This window comes from Haemorhous mexicanus, chromosome 8, assembly GCF_027477595.1.
Source record: "Haemorhous mexicanus isolate bHaeMex1 chromosome 8, bHaeMex1.pri, whole genome shotgun sequence".
NCBI lineage: Eukaryota > Metazoa > Chordata > Aves > Passeriformes > Fringillidae > Haemorhous > Haemorhous mexicanus.
In genome coordinates, this window is record NC_082348.1 from 15,709,296 (window position 1) to 15,726,705 (window position 17,410).

Below are 17,410 nucleotides of genomic sequence, written 5' to 3' on the forward strand. Positions count from 1 at the left end.
CAGCTCCCAGCCCCACAGCAAGGAGCCCCAGCCCAGCAGAGCACCCCCAGCACGTTCTCCCCGAGCCCTGCACCCTGTGTGCACGCAGTCCATGTCACACACATGCCATCGGCCCCGCTCTGGCCCAGTCGCAGCTGCAAAGCCGCAGCTACCTTGCGCTAATTAAAAACATCCCTCGTTTGAAGGAGCCAAAGGGCTGCTTCCTCTCCACTGCACTGAGCTGGCGTGGGTTTGAGGGATGCCGTCCCCACCCTGCAAAATACGCAGGCCACCACCGCCTTTGTCCTCGGCCAGACCGTGGCCACTCCGCTACCCAGGGCTTATTTTTAGTTACTGTTAAAAAGGAGAGAGCGGGTGCTGGAGGCAGGCAGTGAGCAGCCAGGTACCCGGCTGGACCCCGCAGTGGCAATGGCCTGTGGCTGCAGAGCGCGTCCTGGCCACCCTCCACCTGCCCCGCTGGCCTGTGTCCCCACACGGGAGGGGGCCGGGTGCCTGGCCCTGGTCCCAGCCCCGGTGGGAAACAATGAGAGGGATGCTGACCCCCGGGCGCCCTGACGTCAGCCAGCACCGCTGCCGGCACCACCGCCAGCCCTGGCCCCGGGGCTCCCACTCGCCCTCGGCTGGGGCCACACTGGAAGCTGCCTGTTTGTTTATCTTCCTCTGCAGCGTTGCTTGTTTTGATGGTACATCCTCCTCCTCCTCGCCGGGCCCCAGGGTCGAGCCGTGAACCCGCCGCGTCCTGTTTGCCGAGGTCCCGCGCTCCTCTTGCGGAGGTGTGGAGCAGCTGCCCCCGGCCAGCCACAGCAGATAAAAATACACAGGGCAGAGCATCCTGGGGCACGGGGGCTATATTTGCACTGATGGTATCCATGAGCTTGTCCTCGGTGTACCTGTCCCTGCCCTCCTCAGAGCAGGGGGCACGGCGCTGCAGGAACCTGCTCACCCTTCTCCCTCTAAGTCAGAGTGCAGACTCTGGAATAAGTTGTGTCATGAAACGCTGACTGTGGCCAAGCTGGAGCAGGCCCTCAAAACCCATGGGTGGCCACCCCACCCTGCCCTGTGGGGCCATTTCTGTAACCCAGAGGGACACCAGGGGACAAAATATCCCCAGCCTGCTGGCTCCTAGACTGCTGGGAATGGTGCTGGGGAAGCCCTGAAGAACCGAGCCCTCTCCAGCCGCCTTCTCCTTCCCCGGGCTTGCCAATAAAAGCCACCAGCTTCGCCTCGGCTTGTGCACAGCCACTGCTCTCCTTCCAGCTCTGCTCAAGCCCAGGCAGCTGCTCAGCAGTGAACCCTTGCCAAAAACTGTGTGTGTGAAAGCATCATTTCCTAAACGTATAAATATTACCAGGGCTTTGCTGGAAAACTCCCCATGGTTAGTTAAAATGCCCTGGACAGCCAAGTGCACACAAGCCCAGATAAAGGGCATGTCTAAGCTGAGAGGCTCTGCAGCTCTGCCCTGGGGACTGACAGGTCCTTTCCTCTCCATGCAGGATGCAGCAAATATCTGGGAAGTGAGCAAAGCTGTGGAGCACCTGCCCACATCCAGCCCTGTACCACATCATCACAATCCCTTTCCAGCCCAGAGGTGCTTACCACAACCAAACATCCACAACCCGTAGCCCCATTTCACAGATGGAGATACTGGAAGGACCAATAGATCTCTCTTCTTGACCTCCTGCCCACTGATGTTCAACCTTGCACATCCCAGGACCAAACCCAGCAACTTGGTTTTCTTCTGGGCAGGCTCCTAGCCCACTTTTGGAGACATTAAGAGATGGAGGATCAACCACTGCCCTTGGGACCATGTCCTGATCACTAGCAGGAGCAAACCCAAGCGCCTCCATTCTAACTTGAAATTCCCTGGCTCTATGTCCCAGTGCCTGGCTTGTGCTCCAGTGCTCTCTGCAAGATTAAAGAGAGCCCTTCACTAACCAGCCTTTTCTCCTTGTAAAGACCCACACACACTACAATCAAGGCACCTCTCAATTTTCTCCCTGATAAGCTAGACAGAGCTCTTCCCTTCCAAGTCCCTCAATGCCAGGCTCTCTCCCCAGTCCTCAGTTCATTCCTGAGACTCTGTGCTGATTGTCCAGCATCTTTTTGAAAACCTAAAGGAGTTGCTCACTGCATACCCAGCTCCCCACAGCATGTCCTGAGGGACCCCAGCTCCTTGTGCTGCTCCTTTAAGGAGCTGACAAACAGAGTATTAAATTGCCTGGAGGCTCTGAAGTAACTGCACAGAGACAATGAGGTCACCCAGACCACCTTTCTGCTGCAAGGTGAGAGGAGAGACTGGGTTGAAGAGCCAGTTTTGGCGGTGAAGAGCTGAAAAGGCATTTTTGGTGTTTCTCACTAACACAAGACCTAGGAGACATCAGGAGGAACAACAGGGTACCACATTCAAACCAAAGGCAGCAGCTGTTTGCATCTCACAGCCACTGCTGCAGGATGGCATCATCCGCTGGTTTATAAAGAATGGGATGAATTCAGAGAAGACACACACCCTCCCAGCAGACCAAGTGCACAACTGCACCCTTCCACCAACCTCTCCCCTTCAGCCAGGGCTCAGACCTGGCTACCAGAGGATGTAGAGAGAAAGCATCTTCCAGAGCCTTCCATTCCCTATCTGGCTCCAAGACACTGTTCCTGGACTGCTCTTGGGACACACAACACCAACCACCATCCCATCTTTTCAGCCTGTGCCAGATGTGCTCCACACCAGCTGCTTTTGCCAGGCTCTGACTCACTCCCCTCCTGCCTCCTCTGCACCTTCCCCCATGTCCCAGACCCTACCAGCTCTTGGAGGACTCTGAATTTCAAGCCTGATGTTCATCTTTAGCAGATGCTGTTCGGATAACTCTTCTACAAAGACACTTCATCATCCCCCATCCTGGCACATCTGCCTGCACCCTTCCAGCGACAGCACTGAAACATTTATTGACTGCTTCTGCCATGTCTGGTCCAGTATAAATCATTTTACCACCTCTATCTACTAATAAGCTTATCCTATTGCTGGGAGTTTGGGGTTCTCCCCTGCTACACTAAATAAAAGCCTTTCCTTCTGTTCATAGCCATGATTTTTCCCTGATGTCTTTAGCTTCTGTTACCCATTTTCTACACTTCATAATTTCTAATTTATATTGATTGCTATCTACTCCCGCTCTCCCATTTGTTATAAACTGCTCTTTTATTTCTAATTGCTGCCTTCACTTTGCTGCTGAACCAGAACGGGCTCTGGGCCAGCGCTGCCCTCTTTCTTGATTGTGGAATTGTGGCTTTTTGTGGCTTCTGAAATTCTTCTGAAAGAGCTCACCATTTTCATTCACATTTTTCTATCTAAATGTTTCCTCTGAGCTGATTTCACTCATAATTTTCCCCCTGCTTTGGGAAATTAGCTCTTTCAAGGCATGAAGGATATAAATTACTGCTTAGGAATGTCCTTTCTGTGCCCAGGGTGAATGTAATCTGGTCATGATCACTGGTCCCTAGGCAACCTTCAAGTTCCAGTCCAGCAGTGAATTCATCTCTATCCTTCACAATCCAGGGGAAAGTTGTCTGCACTGGAAGCAATGCCTCACATATAAAAGAGGGATCATCTCTAATTTTTAGAAACTCTGCAGATCATCTGTTGTTGGCTGCAAAAGAACATCAGCTCATCTCATAAAGCAACACCCTCCGAAAGCCCGTGTGATACCACTGGCACCCTGGCTGACTACCTGGTCCCCAGCAGGTACCACTGCCCCCCATTCCTGTGCCTTCAGAGCGAGCACAGGAACACTCAGAAATGTCTCAAGTCCTTTTGCATCAATGGGCATCAAACATTTCTGACCCTGACACATCAGTCTGAATCATTTTAGTGCTTCTGTGATGATTTCCAGTAATGCAAAAGGATCAAAGACTCTCTCCTTCCAGTCCCAGTTTCTCCAAAGCACATGTCTGATTTTAGAGCTGAGTGTGCCAAGGGGACAGTGATAGGCAGAGCATGGATAAAATGCTGGAAATCTCCTGTCCCCACAATGGGTCACTGCAAAATCACCTCTAAAAGCAACAGGTGAACTAAAAAGAGATGGCTTCTCCTTATTCAACTGATCCCTGCCTGCCATCAGCAGCAATGTTTAGGTCCAGAGCAAGTCTGAGAGGCAGGTGAATATGGTAAATATGCCCCAGTGATGGCACACTCCCGTGAAGCAGCCAGCCTGGCTCGCACCTCTGGCAGCACCCAGCAACCAGGCAGTCCCCATACAGCCATGTCAGGCATGTTCCCAGCTCTGCTAGTCCTACAGATGAAGTGCAAGGACACAAAGAGGGCCATGAGAGAGCTAGAGGGCATGACCCCTCTTTAGGCAAGTCTAGCTATCCCCATCAGTGCTCCCATCCAGCCTGGCACACCTCACACTGCAGCTGCTGATGAAACCAACCCTTGGGCAAAGGAGAGAGGGCTGGCACCGTTCCTTACCTCGGCCATGAAGTTCTGCTGAAACATCTCCTCCCGGAAGGGCTCTGTCCGCAGGCGGTCTGCAAGAGAGAGAGGGATCAGCCTGGGCAGGTTTGGCCAGACCTCCCACCCCAGCTTCCCCTTTCCCTGATTGTGGGGTGAGGATGCTGCAGGGGAAAAGCTCCAGCACACTCTTCCCAGAATCAGCAGGAAACACCAGCAGGCCTCTTGGGCTAGGGACACATCACCTGGTTAGCAGAAGGTGCAAGGACCACAAGGAAGTTGGAAAAGCATGGCTGAGCCTGCTGAAGCAGACAGCAGCCAGGCAGAGCCAATAGTCCATCCACACTTGTCCCAGCACTTCCGCATTGAGGAGTAGGGAACAGTGGCAGGACATGCTCAACACCATTCCCAGACCTTCCAGCTGGAACAAGCTGTCTGAGTCTGTGGGGCAGGGCACTGCTTGTCCAGCTGCTCATCTGAAGGGGTAAGCCAACCTGAGTCTTCCTCTTGCAGGACAGGGACAAACCCCTGTTATATTCTGCTCTGCACCTTGCCCAAAACACTAGTTTTTCCACATTGTTGCTAAGATGTGGACTGGAGAAGCAGCTGGCTGGATTTGCTCAGCCACTAGGGTGCAATGCTTCCTCCCAGCTTTCTGCCCTGCACCAAGTAAAGGACAAGAGGGGCCAGCTGCTCACCAGCATCAGTCCCTGGACCCAAGACAGGTTGTCCAGGCTGCTCCAAGCCCTGCAGAGATTGCATGCAGCAGGATAGAGGGAAGTGCAGCTGGCCAGTGCAGCTCTAGTGCACCTACAGGGCAGATCCAGGCTCCTGCGGTGGGGCACCAGTCATGGGACAGGGTCTGGACCACAATATCTTCCTGGATGTGATACACAAGCCTGGGCTGACCCCCATTAGTCTCTGCATGCTCAGGGCACCATGTTCCTGCAGAAGTGCAGGTATCACCTGTGGCAGCAGGACAAAGCATGGCAGTAGCAAGGGATGACCCGAAAAATAGCGCCCAGCTAACCTCCATAGATGGGGAACAAACCACCCCCCAAGGTGGCTCCCCCTGCCCCATGTCCTGCCCAAGGGGGCTGTCTGCCGATCACACCAATGGCAAAGTGGGGTAGGCACTGGAGGAGGGCCCATGAGCTCTGCTGCACTTCCCACATGTGGGAGAGCCCAGAGCCCCTGGGTGCTGTCCAAGCACTCAGTGAGCTACTGCACTTGGGAAGGGAGCCGGACACCACTGCATTGCCAGCCCTTGCTGGCTTCCCCGCTGGCTCCTGGGGACCAGCCAGGTGCTCTCAGAGTAGTAGAGAGCCCCTTGGCCACTCCCCAACTCCTACAGCTATCGGTCAAGGGCTGCTCCTCCCCCAGCTCACCCCAGAGGCTGCTCCCAGCCTTCTGGCTACTGTTGTGCTGCTGGCTTACCTAAACATGAAACACAAGCCAGGCTGGGTAACAGCCAAAGGGAGCAAAGCACGCCAGCCCAGTGCTAAGGAGGAAACTTGCTCCCTGCCCCAGGCATCCCTCCTCACCTCTGCTGAGAGTGGCCCCGCTCTCTCTGTAATCTTCAATCTCAGCATCCTTCTGCAGCAGCAGGGAAATCAGCTCTTGCACCTGGCACTGCAGCGCCAGGTTCATCTGAATCAGGGGCCGCACGAGGTGACGGGACACCTACAACAGAGGATGGGTGCTCTAGGAAAGGTCCAGGTCCAGGAAGGCACACAGCTGTCCACAGAGTGGTCAAAGCAGGGCACCCAGCAAGGTCCTAGCAAGAGCTGCAGCCCAGCCCAGGTCACACAGGGCTCCACAAAATACCGCACATCTCACCCACATCCAGTGGGAAATGGTTAAAAGATGTGAACTGGGAGAAGGCAGGCCAGATGCTGTGAGACTCATCCCTCCATTCCAGCCCCATCCTTTCACAGCTGAGGCTGCAGCAGGGGAGAGCTTAGGTGGGAGAGCCCGATGGAAACAGAGTGCAGGGACAAGCAGTGCTTCACCCACTACCTGGGGTGCAACACGAAACAGAGAGCCCCCCATGTGCCACCCAGAACCTGCCCATGGCTCTGCACACCTCATGGCACGTTTCCTATGCAGGAAACAGTCATGGCTGGGTGAGAAACCAGAAAGATCCAAGGTGTCAAACTGTGGGTCGATGAACAGGAGACACACTCCCAGGGAAGTAACATGAAAACCAAAACAGATCTCAACATGCAGGACTTGTGCATGCTCCCCATTGCAGCCCACCAGTATACCCTCTAAGCTTACAACACACAAGCCCCATGCAGAGCCCTGGGTATGTCCTCTGTCTCGGGGCCCAGTTGGGCCATCCTGGCCCAGCAGGCACACAAAGCAGCCTCTCTCCTATCACCTCCTTCAGTCTCTGGAAGGGTATTTGAGATCCCCCAACCTACTGTGCCCCTTGTTTCTGTGGCCAGGCTGATTCCACTGAGTCCATGGCTGAGAGGACAGCAAACCCAGCATTGCTCCTGAAGCATTCTCACTCCTATGGCAAGCCCACAGTGGTCTCTGTGCTTTGCCCACCCCCAGATATGAGCCCAGAGGTGATGGCCATCACCCACTGGAGCACTTGGAGTGCACCACCTGCAGGTGGAATGGGCCAAGCCAGGTAGGCTCTATGCCTTCCTCAAGCCCCTGGCTGGGGAAGAGTTGATCCCCATCGCTGCATCCACACCAGCCACACTCAGCATCCCAGCTGCTTCCCACCTCCATGAAGTCTTGCAGAGATCCAGTGTGTGTCCAAGATAACGTAGAGGAGCAGCCGGGAACAGGGGCTTGGCACCTCCTCAGCTCAGCCTCTGTGCGTCTTGCCCGAGGAGGGACATCAAGCTCCCGGGGTAAGCCCAGCCAGGACCCCGATCACCTGCTCCCCAGCTCAACCCTGACGGTGAGAACAGCCCCCGCAGCAGCTGGGGAGCGCGGCTGTCCTTCCGCCATGCACAAGCAGAGCCGTTCGGGGGCAGAGGAACCGCGGCCGGCAGCTGGAGCCGGCGGGAGCGGGGCTCCTGGGCTGTGGGGAGCTGCCTGCCGCCGGCGGGAGCGGGGCTCCTGGGCTGTGGGGAGCTGCCTGCCGCCGGCGGGAGCGGGGCTCCGGGGCGCTGCCTCCCGCCGGCGGCGGGGCCGCAGCGCCGGCCCGGGGACGGGGCTCAGCCGGGCGGTTCGCGGGCGCCGGGCGCCCTCTTGTGCGCGCAGGGACGCAGGTCCCGGGGGGAGCCCCACCAGCAGGGGTCCGCAGGGGCTGCCTCTGCAAACGCAACGTGCCGGGCAGCCCCGTGAAAGAGTAAACCCTTAAAAGCCAGGAGAATCCGCTATAATTCCGCCCGTCGTGACAGACCACCTGCGGGCCATTCGGGGGTACCCGGTGCTCTGTGCCCCGCTTCATGGCTTGCTCCTAAAGAGAACAGCATCATTCTGCTCTACAGAGTGCTGGCAGGGCATCACCCCACACTGGACACAGAATTATCTAAAGGTTTGCTTTGGAAGGGATTTTTGATATAACTCACTAGATCAGGTTGCTCAAAGCCCCATCCAACCTGATCTTGAACACTTTCAGGAATGGAACATCCATTCCTGGGCAACCTGTTCCAGTGCCTCATCACCCTCATAATGAAGACTTTTTTTCCTAGCAGCAAATCTGAACGTCTCCTCTTGTAGTTGAAAAACATTTCCCCTTGTCCTATCGCCATCTTCCCAGGTAAAAAACTGTTCTCCCTCTTTTTAATAAGCCCTCTTCAAGTACTGGAAGGCTGCAATGAGGTGTCTCCAGAGCCGCCTCTTCTCCATGCCAAACAATCCCATCTCTTGCAACCTGTCTTTGTAGGAGAAGAGCTCCAGCCCTCTTATCTTTGTGGCTCTCCTCTGGACCCCCTCTAAGCTGTCAATGTTTTTCTTGAGGTAAACACCCCATATTTGGATGCAGAATTGTAGATGGACTCTCACGAGGACATTTCACTTATGCCCCAGAAGTGGCTCGAGACTACTCAAAAGCCTCTAAGGCTAAGGAGATAATCCTTAATTTTGGCACTCCCCTCCCTGAACTCTCTGCAGCTTTGCTCACCATGTCCAAGGGAGCCGGGCAGCAGTGGAAGTCCCAGCAGAAGGGCAGTCCTGACAGCTCGCTTTTCACATGCAGCCTGAGGCCACTGGGAGAGCGGTGGCAGGAGAAGGCAGTGGTGGCACCTGGCTGCCCTGCCAGCAAGGGGCACATCAAGTTGCACAAGTGGTTCAGGAAGGAGGACACGTGGACTGTCAGCCGCTTGTTCAGCTCCTGGGAAAAGGCAAGGTTAGGGGGCACAGCACAGCACTGGGGAAAAACAGCAGAAATCCCAGCATCAAAGGAGTGAAACAATTGCATGTTCCACAGCAAAAAGTCATCCCTGGGCTTTGGCTTCCAGCTGACATGACATTCCTCACTGATTCTCTCAAGCCAGCCATGCTGGGAAGATTCCCCTATCCTGCCAGTCCGGGATGGGCAGGGTGCAACAGTCTGCACTAGCACATCTGTTCTGCATGCCACCACAAGCACCATAGCCTGGCTGAGAGCCCACAGCAGGACAATCTGCCAGAGCTGGGGATGGCTGCAGCCATCTGCCCACCCCTTCTGCCACCAGCCACTCAGCATTATGTGACACAGGGACGTGCCACTCCAATGGCACATGAGGGCCTGGGCACATGGGCTGAGGAGATGAGGCACAGCTCCATGCATTTTTGGAGGCCAAGCTGACAGGATGCCCCATGAGAGACTACTAGCTATGAATATGAACAGAATCTCTCTGTCATGAGTAGAAGGCAGCCTTGTTTCCAGCTCCTCTTTAGTACATTGACCCTGGGGAAACCAGCTGCCCATCCAGCCCACAAGTGAAGAGACTGTGCCAGCCTTTGTATGCAGACCCACCTGGCTGCCCCAGGTATGCTAAACAGTGTGGCCCACTCTCCCAGGAGAAGGGTGCTTGGCCAAGTGGGGTGACAGGGCTTAGGCAGAGCCACACAGGGACTTCCCAGACTGGGCATTTGAACTCGAGCCCAGTCAGCCCCCAACAGCCATTTTGTCACCAAGCAATTTATGCTGGAATGTCAGCTGCTGGGAGGAGAAAAAGAGGCCCCTGGCCTCTTCAGATACTCACCTTGGACCTTTGTCCCACAGCCTCGGCATCTGCACTCTCGTACCAGACACTGGTGAGGTCAGAGATCAGCAGGATATAGCCAGTATCCCTGAAGCACACTTTGGCAAGAAAAGTGGACTCGCCAAAGCAAACAGAAGCCCAGGGCTGGGTCAGGAGGCTGTTTTCCAGCTCCTCCGATCCCTCCATCTGCAAGAGAGCAACCAGGTCACTGCCTCAACCCCCACCCAGGAAGAGCTGATCCCTGGGGTGGCCTCACAGGGACAGTCGGTCCCGGCTGGCCCATTTGTGACCTGACAGCACAGAAGTGAGGATACTCAGCCAGATCTGGTCACACATGCAAGCAGCAGAGCTGGGGCTTGTGTTTTGGGAGCTTGCTGCAGGGCAGGTCCTGCCGCAGCTCACAATAAGCACCCCAGACGCACCAGCAGGGGCACGGCAGTGGAACTGCTGCCTCCCCAGGTTATCCGCTGCTTGCTGGCGCTAACACGGCAAGACCTCTACGCCCAAATGAGCATTGAGGCTGCCCCGCCGGCACCGGGCGGGGAGCTGGGTGCTGCACCCTCTTCCTGCTGGGGCAGCCCATCCCTGCGCTCCAGGCGAGCCCTGCCGGCACTGACACCGGCAGGGTGCCGGCAAGCACTGCTGCTTCCCGCTCCTCCCTGGGACGGGCTCCAGGCCTCCCAAAACACTCGGGGACCCAGCGATCACGGCTGCCCGCAGGCCTTGGGCTCTGCGGAGCCGCAGCATTACCCGGGGGCAGGAGGATCAGCCGGCCGGGGGATGCAGAGGCTCGGGCTTGCGAGCGGCGCCGGGCCGGAGGCGAGGGCGGACTACGGCTCCCGGCATGCTGCTCTCTTCCGCGGCGTGCGGGGCCGGGGCACGCCGGGATGTGCGGCTCCCTGCGCTCTGGGAACTGCCGTCCCTTCCTCTCAGCCCCCGGGAGCACGCTGGTGTTCCATTGCCTGCTCCTAAGGACAGTGAACCGCGCTGGCTGTCCCTCTAGAGCGGCAGCGGGTGACACGGCTGAGATGCTGACGGGGACCGAAATGCTATAGGATTTTATTCTGCGCTTGCGCCTGCCGCGAAATGTCCTGGCACAAGTGCCCAGCTGCGTAGAGGGCCCTGTGTAGCCAGAGAGGCAGCGGCAGCGCGGAGCTCTTCCTGGAGTTCCTTGGCCTCGGGTCTATTCCTCAGTCCCAGGGTCCCGAGGCAGGCACGGCCAGGGCATGCACCCGCCCCGCTGCCCTGCCAGGGGCTGCGGGGACTCGGCTGCTGCAGCACAGTGAGCCCTGCGGAGCTGGGGCTGCAGGTGCCTCTGTCCCCATGCCTGCGCACAGAGCAGCGTTTGGCCAATTTGACACACCACACACCCTAGTTCCCTCTACTCTGAGGTCCACCTTTACCCCAGGCCCTGATTTACAAACCTCATCACCCATTCTCTGACTGTGATTCCCCACCAGCATGCCATGCATTGAGGCCATCCAGGCTGGGCCCACAAACTGCTCCTGATGCACTGCCCCTGAGTCTCCCATTTACACTTTGCACACACCCCTCCACTCACCCCTCTCCCTGCATGCAGGCTGCAGCCATGTCCCAGGGGAGTGTGGCCATTGCACAGGGTTTGCATCCTGACAAGGTGTCAGGGAACATGGGAATAGGCCAGGACTTTGCAGTGCGGGGCAGACTAGCTTGCATCATCGGGTTTGGAGTGCAGGACCCAGTTGGACTTCAGGCACAGCTGAAATTTAAGGTCAGGTGGGAGGTGCTGGTTGGATGAGGATGAGCTGTGCATTATCCTGCTGTGTACAGCTGTGGGAGTCGCAGCAAGCTGGTGAAAGAGAGCTCACACCTAGGGATCTGCACACACATTGCCACCTCATCCCTCCCACCCTGCATCCACATTCGGTGTTTCCCCTTGGGACCAGGTGGAGGGAGATGTTCTTCAGAGAAACCCATTATTGTCCAGTGTAGTCACAAGGGCAATGCCTAGGGGGTATTTATATGGTGAGCACTACTGGGACTATCTGACTGTAGGTGAAAGAGTGTTCATTGTTTGGGAAACTGAGCTGAGTTGCACCACCAGCCTGGAGCATCCTGGAGTGCCAGAGCATTGGTGCATATACCTGGTGCCATGGGCATTGAGGGGCCATAGGCACAACTGGGACACAGCAGGGAGGAGATGGACGGCCAGTTGTTCCGGAGCACAGTGTCACCAGGTGAGCATAGCCAGGGTGACAGTCCTTTGGGGCTGGCCAAAGCACTGAATCCTCCCCATGTCATGTCCACAGGGTGATGGTAGATTTTACAGGTACCCACATCCTCAGCCGCAGTGGCACCAGGTGGCCCCGCCCTCCTGTCACAGTCCTCAGGGCAACAGGGGAGCCCCTAGGTAAATCCCATCTGGAAAGAAAACCCCTGGAAAAGGCAAAGATGGTTGAAGGTTTTTATATCTTGCTCTCAAGCAGGGAAATTAGGTTTGTGTTAGGAGGGTGGAAGCTTGGTCCTCGAGGGCTTCAGAAATGACGAGCAAAGTGGCTCACTAGCTGCCTTGAGAGCACAGCCCTGTTTTCACACAAGGCACCCCTAGATGACAGGGTCAGGCCACAGTGTGCCATGCAGGCATGTTTGTCTGGCTTGGCCTTATTGCTGGCTGCAGCTCCCCAGAGCTGGGTTTGGGGAGCAGGTGTGTCCCTTCCCCCGGGCCTGCAGTCTCCTCCTCAGTGGCACAGCTGCCCTCCTCCTCTTCCTCACTCCTCGGGCAGAGGAAGCAGCATGGAAAGGCTTTGCAGGAAGATGGCAGCAGCCTCCTTAGCCCAGCAGGGAGCCTATATGCTTGGCTGGCTTCCCCTCTCTCTCCATGGAGGTGACAGTCTCCAGCTCTGGCTTTCCATGGCTGCTCAGAAAGCAGCCCTCGTTCCTCCAGTGTTCCTGAAAGCAGGAAGGTAGGCAGTGAAATAGAAGCCCCTTCTTCCTAGCTCACACCAGCGCCAGCACCCTCAGCAGGACTGCCTGAAGGCAGAGGTGGTGGTTTGGCCCGTGGACAGATCTAGTCCTCAGAGCAGGGCATACGCAGAACACCTAGGGCAGCACCTCACCTGAGACCGTGTTCTCCAGAAAAAATGACAAGAAGCCAGTTAAGAAGACAGGGACCATAAGCAGGGAGAGGAAGAGGAGGTCCAGTGGCACCCAGCCTGCAAGGACAGTGCCAGAATCAGCCAGGAGGTCCCAGCCCATCCAGGGAAAAGGGGCATGAGCAGCCATGGCAGAATCAGGGATTGAAGAGGTAGCTGCCTGCTGCCATGAGCTGACCCAGGCTTCCGGAACACTGGAGATGTGTGGTCACCATGCCATGGGACTCAAGGCTTTGCCTTGCCTGGGGAATGTCCCTCATACCTGTAGCCAGGGGAGCCAGAGCCGTGTCGAACCAGCGCGGTACCAGTAGTGCCATGAACATGGCAAAGCCAACAATGAAGATGTTCCTCCCCGAGTCAATGTCTGTGTACTGGAAGTAGGAGATCCCCGTGCCCACGGCCACGGCGTAGGTTACACAAAGCACCCCTCCTGCGAGGGGCAGGAGTCAGGAGGTGCCAGGCAGGCTGCAGACACTGCAGCAAGGGGCAGGGCAGGGTACCCACCGTGAACAGCCAGTGGGATGTAGGTGAGGAGCCCTGCCAGCCTTGGGGACAGGCCCAGCACCATGCACAGCAGGGCACTTACTTGCACCGAGTGGCGAGAGCCAGCCTGGGAAAGAAGAGTGGGAAAGTGAGGATGGGTAGCATCAGCCCCTGCTCTGTCTCCCACCCCCTTTTGCTACACACACCTGCCTTTCCCAGCACTGGCTCGGTGACAGCCTGGCAATTACAAGTCCCACACACCTGCTCGACTCCCTCCCTATCCCGTGCCAACCCTGCCATTTCCCCCTACATTGGCATACCTGCGTGAAGCCGGTGGCACAGGTGTTTGCAATGCTGGAGGCCGTGCCCCCTGCGGTGCCCAGCAGTCCCGCCAGGAGGCTGCCCAACCCCTCCATGCAGAGCCCCCGGTTACAGGCGTGAGGGGGTAGCCGGGGGACTCGCAGCAGCCTCCCGCACAGCACGTAGCATCCCACAGAGTTCATGCTACAGCTGATGGCCATGGCAATGCCCACTGCCAGTGCCCGGGGGGTGAGCAGCGGCCACCTCCACGCTCCTGCAGCAGAGGTAAGAGGGGCAGGTGATAGCAATCCTGTCTAAACCTGGATGTCTGCACTCAACCCTGCTGCCCCCCACCTGCATAGGGGATGCGGATCCAAGGGGCATTGGAGGTACTGTTGGCCCAGGACAGCTGTGCCATGGTCACATCCAGTGATTCCCAGGGAATGTGGAAGTAGCTGAGGATGGCACAGACAACGCAGACACCAGCAAATGGGAGCAGTACCTGCAAGGCAGAAGGGGACCCTCAGCAGGGGACCCTCCTCCCCTGCCTGCCCTGGCTAGCACCCCATCCTTGTCCTGTCACATCTCCTGAGGAGTCATGCCACATCTCCCCTTACCCCTGCAGGAAGCATCCCAAGCTGTTCTGCTCCAACACCCTAGGTACCCAACACTTCCCCAGAAGCATCCATGTTCTGGGAGCTGCACCAGAGCTTTTCATGCCTGCCTGTGCTCCAGGTCTCACCTAACCCCACAACAAAGAGCCAGGCTTGGAGAGAGAAGCCTGGTGACGGTAAAGAGAGCAGACAAACCACAGTACCGAGAATGTGCGCAGGGTGGGAGCTGAGTACTCTGTGGAGTCCTCCCAGGCTTGGGGCCAGGCACAGAAAGGCAGGCGGCAGGACCGCAGGTGTTGGGAGAAGGTGACAGCAAGGAGCATGAACCTAGGAGAGTGAGCACAGGTCAACACACAGCATCACAGTCAGTGATGGGGCCCCAAATGTGCACCGTGCACTGCAGGGGTGCCCCATTCCTGTCCTGCTGGTAAAAGAAAGGCCCAGAAGCTGCCTGCTGCTACAGTCCCTGGGCTCACATACAGCAGCGCTACTCCCCAGTTAGTGGAGCAGAAGAAAGCAGCTTCCTTGTATGCGGACAGCCCGATGATGGAGAGGCTGGGGGCCAGGACCATGGGCCCGCAGTGCCTTGCTGCCCATCCACACATGCCAGACACTCCCAGTGCCAGCTGAATCAGCCCAGAGATCAGCACTGCTCCAGAGACCTGTAAGAGGAAAGGATGGGCCTGTGGGGCAGGATACATGGAGATCAGTCCAACACCTTCCCTTGGCCACATTACCACCGCCCCAGCAGCTGGGAACAAGCACTTGTTTCATGTGCTCTGCTCACCCCAAGCACAGAGAAACATATATGTGAACATGCATCATGATCCCCATTGCCTTCGCAACTCTCTTCATGGCAAATCCCAGGAAAAGAGACTGGGGGTACAAGGATATAGGTGGCAAGTGGAAAACTGATGGAGAGGGATTGGGACCACCATTCTAGCACAGGAGCACTCACCTCTTGCAGTGAGTCAGCCCAGCTCCCTGTGTCTCTGCAATGAGGTACAAGACATGTACTGGCCATGGCTGTGCCTGGAAGGGAATTTTGGAAGGATGGGATACACATAGATCCTGGGCTCCTGGAGCTGTGTCCAAGAGGATGCAGGAAGGTGACTGCTGGCTGCAGAAGAAGTGCGCCAGTATCTCCATCCCCATAAGCCCTGGCCCTGGGGAAGTGACCAGATACATTGCAAGTGCACTCAGACGTGAGTGAGGGTGCTGTGTACCTTCACCAGAAGGGCCAGCAGGCAGGACCCCTTGCTACCCCTCCTCCCTACTCCACCTACCAGGCACCTCCTCATTGCCATTCCCCTGGCACCAGCACGGCCCAGGCCCCAAGGGACACAGGCTCCAGGGCTGTGCTTACCATTCCTGTGTGTGCTGGCACCAGGGGACAGGTGGGAGCTCAGCACCATGGCAGGGACCAAGTACTCAAAGGATGGGATTTGAACCAGTGGCAGCCTGAGGAAGAGGAAAACAATGGCACATTAGGGAGGAAGGACAGGGAAGGGAACAGGGCTGCTCCAAAAGCCCAGATTGCCAGAGGAACAGGGGTGGGAAGGGAAGCAGATAAGAACCCCAAAGTGGCAGGAGGTTACCCTATATTCTACATGTGCCCTACTACATCCCAAGTGACAGCACATGGAGTGGATGCAGCCGTCAGAGGCTTTGCTGAATCCCATACCCAGCGTGTGTGGGCAGCAGGTCTGAAGGATGGCAGATGGTGTGAAGGAGCTGTGTATGATGTTGGAGCAAGGCAGTGAGGAGCTAGAGGGAAAGTTTTTCTAGAGGTGTGTGTGAGAGGGAGGGGACCTCTGTGACAACTGTGCAGAGATGCAGCACAAAGGTTTTTCTTGTGACCCTTTTCATTTCCCTTGCTCACCGGCTCCCCAGGGTGGTCTGCAGCATTGTGGAGATGCCACAGGCAAAGAGGCTTCGTGCCAGCAGCTTGCTGGTGGTCTGGGCATGAGGTGGCTCCTGAGGCAGGGTGGGCAGCAGGAGGAGGTGGAAGATGCAGAGCAAGGAGGTCTGCACAGCCAGGTGCTGTGCCGGGAAGAGATGGAGCAGTCATAACTCCTTGCAGCACCCAGAGCTGCAGCTCCCCATGCCCAGGCCCCCTGAGAGGACGGATGCCCACTGACACCACCTGGGTAGCACTCACTAGTGCCCACTCCTCTCCCAGCACACACTGACCAGAGCCCTACACACCCTTTGCAGGGCAGGGGCTGTATCCTGCCAGGCAATCTGAGAGGATCCCAGCTCTCTCCTCATCCTCCCATCTCTGGCTGTTCACCATGGTCTCCCCTTACCTGAAGGGCCAAGCAGCAGCTCATCATCCAGGAGCACATCTTCTGGGAGGAGCAGGATGTGAGCATGGGGCTCCGAGTTCCAGGTGCTCTGCCACAGCCCCCATTCATGCTGCTGCCTTCCCCACACTGCTCCCAGTTTTCGGTGCAGAGGGTGGGCAGGCTCCCACCCCCAAGAGCTCCTCCCAAATCCTCACATGGCTGAACTTCCACCTTCTGCAGGAGCTGCCCCAGGGTTAGCCATTAACTTGAGTTGGTTAGTTATCTGCCTTTGTGACCAGGAATGTGTCACCTTGGTTTGTCACCATGAGGGTCAGGTGACAGGCAGCCACAAGGAGGCCATCAGACACTATTACAATGCCGACTACCCACAGCCTGGGTCCCATCACTGCCTCTGTGGGCAAGCACTGGGTAGGCCACAGCCTTGACACCTCTTCCTCCATGTGCTTAGACTACTCCCACCAGCAGCATCCTCCAGGTTCAGTATGCCCTGCTCATGCTTGTTTCGCCCCAGCATCTGCGAGGGCATCTGCTGCTCTCCTGGTCCAGCCTGGTCTCTAGTGGGGGTCTAGTATATCCCCCATTCTCCTAGGAGAGTACTGAATCCTGCCTACAGCTGTGCTACTGGACAAAGATGCCAGGGACAGGAGCTGGCTGCTTGGCTGGAAAGGGATGCTCATATTTTCGTCACATGGGGGCAAAGGTGGCTGTGTCAGTGACCTGGTCAAGCCTGTGCTGCTCAAGGCTCACTCATTAACAGGTAAGGCTTTGGAGAGCAAAGAGCAATGAAGAAAACATGCACTCCCCACATTCCCATGAATGGGAATCCTCCTCTCTCCTGCTGTCCCTGCCTGCTCCAGATCCGATATCCCTCCTGTCAGGAGAGACTGCAGGACAAGCCTTGCAGGTCTCCTGGGCTCACTGGCAGCACCTAGGGTTTGTCCTGGAGCACAGCAGCTCCAGGAGCAGGCACAGCTGC

General features: G+C 56.9%; 2 protein-coding genes across 4 annotated transcripts in view; both read right to left on the minus strand.

The window, feature by feature from the left end:
- Positions 1–10,644, minus strand: part of NHEJ1 (non-homologous end joining factor 1) — a 42,329-nt gene extending 31,685 nt beyond the window's left edge. The window contains exons 1-5 of one of the 2 annotated variants that reach the window (XR_009487327.1): positions 10,348–10,644; positions 9,598–9,783; positions 8,532–8,777; positions 5,986–6,124; positions 4,460–4,518 (exon numbers count right to left, since the gene is read on the minus strand). Coding sequence is in view for 1 of the 2 variants with exons in the window: in XM_059852883.1 (XP_059708866.1) it covers positions 4,460–4,518; positions 5,986–6,124; positions 8,532–8,777; positions 9,598–9,783 (630 nt within the window). In the remaining variant the exon portion in view is untranslated. The remainder of the gene's footprint in view (positions 1–4,459; positions 4,519–5,985; positions 6,125–8,531; positions 8,778–9,597; positions 9,784–10,347) is intronic. The other variant, XM_059852883.1, reaches the window with a different exon arrangement.
- Positions 10,645–12,026: 1,382 nt separating this feature from the next.
- Positions 12,027–17,333, minus strand: SLC23A3 (solute carrier family 23 member 3). 2 transcript variants are annotated; one of them, XM_059852887.1, is made up of 12 exons: positions 16,435–17,333; positions 16,008–16,168; positions 15,492–15,586; positions 15,084–15,157; positions 14,606–14,787; positions 14,329–14,452; positions 13,866–14,013; positions 13,532–13,785; positions 13,233–13,338; positions 12,991–13,158; positions 12,693–12,788; positions 12,027–12,525 (listed from the first exon to the last, which is right to left on the minus strand). In XM_059852887.1, the coding sequence occupies exons 1-12, from the start codon at positions 16,540–16,542 to the stop codon at positions 12,194–12,196; spliced, it is 1,848 nt and encodes a 615-aa protein (XP_059708870.1). In that variant the 5' UTR covers positions 16,543–17,333; the 3' UTR covers positions 12,027–12,193. The 2 variants fall into 2 exon arrangements, with proteins under 2 accessions (XP_059708870.1, XP_059708871.1); XM_059852888.1 differs by lacking the exon at positions 12,693–12,788.
- Between the last annotated feature and the right edge of the window lie 77 nt (positions 17,334–17,410).

Bases quoted from the DNA above. Each gene is read 5' to 3' on its own strand.
- SLC23A3 (XM_059852887.1), bottom strand. From the start codon at position 16,542: ATGAATGGGGGCTGTGGCAGAGCACCTGGAACTCGGAGCCCCATGCTC. The intron at 14,014-14,328 runs GTACTGTGGTTT...TCTGCCTTGCAG, and splicing joins CCACCCTGCGCACATTCTCG to GTACTGCTCCCATTTGCTGG. The intron at 12,526-12,692 runs GTGAGGTGCTGC...TCCTGCTTTCAG, and splicing joins TCTGGAGAACACGGTCTCAG to GAACACTGGAGGAACGAGGG.